Source organism: Coffea eugenioides, unplaced genomic scaffold, assembly GCF_003713205.1.
Source record: "Coffea eugenioides isolate CCC68of unplaced genomic scaffold, Ceug_1.0 ScVebR1_1919;HRSCAF=2855, whole genome shotgun sequence".
Taxonomy (NCBI): Eukaryota; Viridiplantae; Streptophyta; class Magnoliopsida; order Gentianales; family Rubiaceae; genus Coffea; species Coffea eugenioides.
Window position 1 is genome coordinate 5,099 of NW_020862358.1, and position 6,868 is coordinate 11,966.

A 6,868-nucleotide genomic window follows, 5' to 3' on the forward strand; every position below is an offset into this window, starting at 1 on the left:
CAGCTCATTTCTTCCTCTCTTCTTAATTTTCCAGGTTCAGGCTTTGGAGGCTCGCATGGCCAACGTCGATGCCAATGTAGCTGGCATAGCATAGAATTTGGCGTAATTTCTGCATCATACGGGTTTTCCTCCTCCAGCTCCGCCTCGTCCACCTCTTTGACCGGATTTCAGGGAAGTGTTGCTGTCCTCTCACCCACTTTTGTTGGTTATTTGTCACATTGAGGACAATGTGTCCTATAGGTGTGGGGGGATCTAATGGGGTGCTAGTGTTTTTAGTTTTCTTTAGTTGTTAGTTTTATTTCTAGTTGCTCATTTTCTTTCTTTCTTCTGGGGGCTTATCTCTCCTGCGAATCCAAAAAAAAAAAAAAAGACAAGAGAAAAAATTGGGTGTTGGCTTATTGGTTTTAATTCTACTTTTGCCAAGTTTTTAAAATAAGTATGTATCGGGTTAATGTGGTTGGGTCCAAGACATCTCCTTGGTGAATATCGGACTGCTTGATTTTTTTTTTATTTCTTTGTTAACTTTTCTAGGCATAGGGAATGTCTGTTGGCATTTTAATGTGAACTGGTCCAATATTGACTCCAGTTCTCTATGTTTGGCAATAATGAGGCGAGCTGCTCCTATTTTTGGTTCTTAGTGTTGTTATTATGTGTTTTTGGCTTTGTTTGGCTGTGAATAATCTGGACTGTACTCCGCTATGAGTTACTACTGAGTAACCGGGGATCTGCACCTAAAGTGTCGATTCTCGCGTCAAAAGGTGGTACTTTATATGAGTACGTGATCGTATAGCGGTAGGAGCTGAGTAAGCGGGCTCCTTCATCTAAAAATGTTGGAGTTCGCGTCAAAAGGTTCCGGCGGCTAGAGACTAAGTCTTCTTGTGTCAAATATTATTATGTGCCTTAAAAAAAAAAAGGAAGAAAAAAAAAGGAAAGAAAAAAGAAAAAAAAGAATAAATAATAGGGAAGCTTGCTGGTTTATGGACTTAATATAGGGACTTGTGTGAATATTTGGACCATTAGCTGATAAATGCTGTGTGTCATTCCTTTTCCTTAGAATAGTTAATTCGGAAATTGAAGGAGCTTGTGGTTCAGGGGCTAACTGGGGGGGATGCTTCTTGGATTCGATATATGGTTCTCTCTTGAATATCTTGGCAATTTGGTAGATAGAGCAATGACCAGTATCAAATTTTGGTGTCTGTATACTTTCCCCATGCTTGAGGGCAAGCATGATTCAGGTGTGGGGGGAATTGATAGGGGGTAATTTGTTAGTAATTTTATTATTGATTTCCCCTTCTATCCCTGACAAATATTGTGTTAATTGCTGATATTTACTCATATTTGGTATCTGGACTTAATTTCAGGAATGAAGCAGAAAACTACCAAAAAGGAGGGACTTTATGGAGAATATGGAGACTTCTAAGGGCTTCAATCCTTAGGCCTTGGATTCGTGGGGACCACAAAGCTATAGGTCATTTGGGCTCTTCAAAAAAAGCAACGTAGAAAGACTTGGAAGAAGGAGGAATTTTGGAGACTTTGTCCACATGTGTGGGGACCACCGGAGAGAGCTTTTAGTCATCTTACTTTTGGCTTTTTAAGGAGAGGACGTACAGAAGAAAAAGGAGACCTCTAGTTTAGCTTTTTAGTTTAGTTCTAGTTTCCTTTCTCTGGACTGGCCTCTGACACACGCCAGGTGTTCGACAATATTCCCCAACGGGAAAAACATCTTTTATTCCTTGTTTTCTAGTAAAAATGCAATGCCTTTGCAATCCAGTACTTTTGGCTGCAATTCAACTATGAGGAGTGGCTAATTTCTTCATCTAGTCAGAGGTTAAATCGAAGCTTTGGTTCGACAAAACTGTGAGATCGAATTGATTTCCCTACGTTCTTTAATTTGCAAGTATTTATATATTTCCTGTTCACTTATGCATATGATTATTTCTTGCAATTAAATACTTGATCACTGTTTAATTGTGTGAGTAATTAACAGCCATCTAAGAGTGCTCAATCCGTAATTGTTGGGTAATTTTAGTGCATGTGGCAAGTGATATGATTCAATTGTAGTAGAAACTTTTGAGTCGTTGTTGCGGAAATATATGATATAGCCTAAATAAACCGAGCGTGTGTGTTTGTTGGTTATAATTGGTGGCCAGTCTAATGATTAATGCTGTCAATAGGTTAAATCCTAAGAGCGTGTTTAGGACTGCTTAATTGGTTAGGGCAATAACTACAGAGCTTGTTGTGGTTATCGAATCAGGAAGGTTAGGCAGGTTGTCAGAGCTTGTTGACAACCATAACCAGTTTATTTGTAAATGAAAGATTTTATCTCTGCATCTGTGATCAGTGATTCGAACCATTAGTGGAGATTATACCTTTGACTAGAGATTTTCCTTCCGTTAATTTACTTTATATTTCTAATTTGAGCAATTAAATTAGACAGTTCCATATCAATTCCCCCCATTTTTATTTAATGTTACATTCATTCAAAATAAATTCCCAAGTCCCTGTGGATTCGACCCTGCTCGCTGCTATATTCGAATTTTGTCTTTCACGTAATTAATATACTTTGGTATATCGGATCAAGCAAACTCTGGCACCAGGGTGAAGCTAGTAACCCATTGCACAACCTAAGTCCCTGCTCCAGTACCATAGTGGACTTAATTCGTGACTTAAGAGTAGGAATTTTATTTTTGCTGGTTTGACACCCAACATCCCACATCCATAACGCACTTCAAATTTAACCCGAACTAACTTATACTAGAAAAATGGTTGGAAAAGCTATATTCACTTATAAGGTGTCCAGAAAATTAATGTAGTAAACTAAAATAAGGAAAATGCATGAAAAGGAATAGAATTAAATGGTATAAATTAAGAAAAATTTTACGGGCTCTCACAACTTGTGCACTAAACCTCTAATGCACTTGTATTCCTACTATTATTATTCACTCTTAATGGTCTAAAAATAAGGGTCTAAAGTCTCTCAATTAATCGCGCGCGTAAAAACTCGTACTCCCTATTTGTGCGCGATAAAGTGGAATTTTCAAGAATTCTTATAACGATAGTATCACTAACTAATAATTGAACACTTAAACATAAAAATACCTATTTCAAGACTAATGTACAAGTCTCCAATTTTCCAAGGTTATTGTATTCTCGAATCGATTATTGTCTCCAAAGGCGCATCCACTATTCACTCTAAACGAGCTTTCAAAAATAAATTTTCGAATCAAGGCACTTTTAAAATACTTGTAGGTCATAGTTCCATGTAATTGAGTATAAAGAGATTGGAATAAAATATTCAGAGAAAACGGGTGAGTAAATAATTAATTAAGTCAATAAAATAAAATAAAATAAGAAAAATTCGAGTCCTCACAGAAATGCACTTGTTTAAAATTTAAGACAACGCCTTAAAAGAGATTTTCTCATCGAAAATCGAGATTCAAAAATGAGGATTTAAAGTCACAAGGGAAACTTGTATCATCCATGAAATCAAGCTTATAACGGATTATCAATCTTAAAAGGAAGTTGGAAGTTCTTAAAAGTTCATTCCTTAAGAAATCAGAAATTTTCAGCTTTACGCGACCATACTTGGAAAATCAAATCTTGAGTTTGGTAAGTCCAAATTTTGAAAACTTTACACCGTTGGAAACTAGATTCAAAGTATTAAAACTTTCCAGAAGACACTTTTCCCAGATTCCAACTAGAAATTATTCAAATCTCAGCTCAAAGTTGCTACTTCATAAAATCAGGGCAGAACCAGTCTTGATTTTTCAGCAATGTTTGGAAATTCAGCAAAATTCATAGGAATTGAATTAGCCTCTGAAATTTATAACACAGAAAGAGTTTCAAACGCAACAAGAAGAACTAAATTTGGATTTTTGAACAGCAAGATACAACAGTTTGAAGATGGCTGGATTTCACAACCTATTCAACAATTTTCCAGTTACCAGCTTTGACACAGTTTTGAAATCAGACCATATCTAACTCTACACAAGTCCAAATTGAAAATGGTTTATGGCATTAGAAACTAGATTCAAAATGTAATAATTCATCAGAAGACATTATTTTCAGACTCTTTTCACAAGTAAGAAGAAATTGAGCCACAAGATACAGTTTTACAATTTCTCTCGGATAAACAGGTAAAACAGGTCAGTCCACTTTGCTAGTTAGCTACGGCTCATTCAAAACGAATTAGCAGGGTAATTTTATACCGTTGGAAAAATTTTGGTGTCTAGTTTCAAATGCCACAAACGGTACTTGATTTCGATTTTTGTACAAAGATTTATGCTCAAACAAAGTACCCTTAGTCGGCTGCCCTGGCCGTTGTTTTCCAGATTGCTACCTTTTCTGCAAAACCCAAGTTTTATGTAACCAATTGAAATGATTTTTTAAAACCAATTTCCACACACATAATACAACATATAACAAGCAATTTAACAGCCATATAAGTAACAAAATTCAAAATCCAAGTGAGGCAACAAGGCAGAAATTTTCGGCCAGCTCTTCCCATGAGTTTCTTCCAACTTTCTCTCCTCTTACCAAGCCAATATCAAGTCACTCATCACACAAACAACAACAATCAAGCAAGAGCCTCAAGTCAGCTACCTAAAAGGCCACCTCAAGACCACTAGCCTAGATGTAAAGCAAGAAATAAAAGTTTTCCTCAAGTCCAGTAGCCTAGATTCTTGATTAGGGTTTCAAATCCATGAAATACAACCTCTACTCTTGGTAAAATTTGAAAGATTAAAGAAGGATGAAATGGTTACCTCTTCAAGCTCCTAAACCCTAGTTGTAAGCAAGACTTTCCACCAATACTTCACCAAGAAACACCACAAGCTTGCACCTTCCTTCAAGCTATAGCAAAATTCCAAGAGATTTGTGGGTTGGATGAAAAGTATCAAGCAAGATTGGAGCAAAAGGTGAAGCTTTTCTCTTCCCCCATTTCTTCTCCTTGTTTGGCAGAGAGAGAGAGTGTGTGAGGGAGTGAAATGTTTAATTTGTTTGTGGTGAAAAAATAAAGGAAAGGCTAACCATAAGTTTGTATAAAAAGTCAACTTTCAATAGTGGCTCAATAGTGCCTTGCACTACCAATTTCTCTCTTGTTTGCTACACTTATACACTAATCCTTCAGGGTAATTCCTCTAGCACTACAATTACTCATACTTATTAGTCTAGTATTAAATCTTCAAATCTCCAATTAGTCACGCCGGTGTGACCTTCGAGAAACTTTCGACGCACACGCGATAAAAGCTTAATTAAGAAAAATTAATGCAAAATAGTAAAATTAAATAACACTATGGCAAAATAATTATAAAATAGACTAAATTAAGAATAAAAACATGATTACTTACACTTGCATATGTCTTTAAGTACATATCTCTTGAGAACCAATGGTCACAGTAGGACTCTAGCTTCTGTCTCTTGTAAATAATCCCCAATGCAGCATGTTTACAAGGAAGTCCTAAAATTTGAAAAGCTCCACAATTACAACTTTTAGTTGGCAAATTGACTATGTAAGACCTGTTCATATTCCCCACTTCAAATATGTCATCACCTGCCATAGTAAGTTGACATTGTCTTGATGCTTGTCCTATTTTTTGCAGTTTATCCATCATCTTTAGGGTGACAGTAGTGGTTAGTGTGCACCCTTTTTGATATCTCTTATGCGTTTTCTTCATGAACTTCTTCCTCAACCCCTCAACCAATGTTGAGATAGGTTTCCCTCTTAGCTCACCTATCCATGCATTAAAGGACTCAGTATAGTTATTTGTGACATGATCACACTTAATTCCAGTATTAAAGGTATATCTACACCAACTTGTTTTGGGAATTTTCTCCAGATATCTCCAAGCTTCTATGTTTAGCTTCTTTATGTTGGCCATGGCTTCATTATGCCCTGCAATGTCAAAGCTTTTTGCTGCTCTGCAGAACAGGTTACTGAGCAAAATACTAGGAAATTGAGCTTTAAAATTGCTACAGATATGCCTACAGCAATGCCTTCCATGAGCAATAGGCACTATATCTTCATAAGCAAGATTCAAGCCCTAAAATGAAAACCAAAAAAAATTATATTGTTACACTAATGACTAACAGAATCAGAACTGAACAAAACTATTGCAGAATTAATGTATCTTTTGCCTGTCACTCATGAAGGTTAAAGGACCATTCTCTCCAAATGGCCCAAAGAACTCCTCAAAGTGATGGAAAAACTAACTCCATGTTTCTTTATTTTCACACTCAGTCACAGCAAATGCAATAGGAAAGATGCTATTGTTAGCATCTAAAGTTACTGCTGTGAGAAGTACGCCACCAAAGGGACCTTTCAAAATACATCCATCAAAATCAACAAAAGGTCTACAGCCTTCAAGAAATCCACTTCTTTGAGTTTTAATAAATATTCTCAGAAATCTAGACTCAACAAGGAGAGTAGGCCTATCATAATGTATTTTGCAAATGTTGTGCGGGTTGTATTTCCTGAGAAGTTCTGCATACTTTGGCAATTTGGTGTAGGATTCACTGTGATTGCCTTCAATCTCATTTCTTGCTTTTGAAAGTGCTCTATAAATTTGCCATTTGCTTGGATGCACACCATATTTAATCATCTCTGCTTCTACTCCTTTGGAAGACATGTTAGGGTGAATTCTCATGACTGGTACTAGTTTCTTTGCAATCTAGTCAGCTGTAGCTTCTATGTTCTTCCTATCCATCACATATGTGTGTTCACCTTGGTAAGACTTAATCATAAAGGTGATGGAATCTGCTACTGGTGATGCATGAATTCTCCATTTGCATCCTTCAACACCACAAATAGCTGTTACTCTACTCTTTTCATTCTTCACTCTCACAATAGGAAATCCTTTCTGAATGCATC

The 6,868-nt window shown here is 36.5% G+C and overlaps 1 protein-coding gene across 1 annotated transcript; it reads right to left on the bottom strand.

Moving 5' to 3' along the window:
- Positions 1 to 335: 335 nt before the first annotated feature.
- Positions 336 to 6,644, bottom strand: LOC113756037. Its single transcript, XM_027299857.1, has 3 exons — positions 6,243 to 6,644; positions 5,349 to 6,041; positions 336 to 344 (listed from the first exon to the last, which is right to left on the bottom strand). The coding sequence occupies exons 1-3, from the start codon at positions 6,642 to 6,644 to the stop codon at positions 336 to 338; spliced, it is 1,104 nt and encodes a 367-aa protein (XP_027155658.1).
- Positions 6,645 to 6,868: the final 224 nt, after the last annotated feature.

What these genes read in the sequence shown, in the direction of transcription:
- LOC113756037 (XM_027299857.1), bottom strand. Translation starts at nt 6,644, where the DNA reads ATGAGAATTCACCCTAACATGTCTTCCAAAGGAGTAGAAGCAGAGATG. An exon ending in TCTTTCCTATTGCATTTGCT is followed by an intron (nt 6,042 to 6,242) that starts GTGACTGAGTGT and finishes TTTTCATTTTAG; the next exon opens with GGCTTGAATCTTGCTTATGA.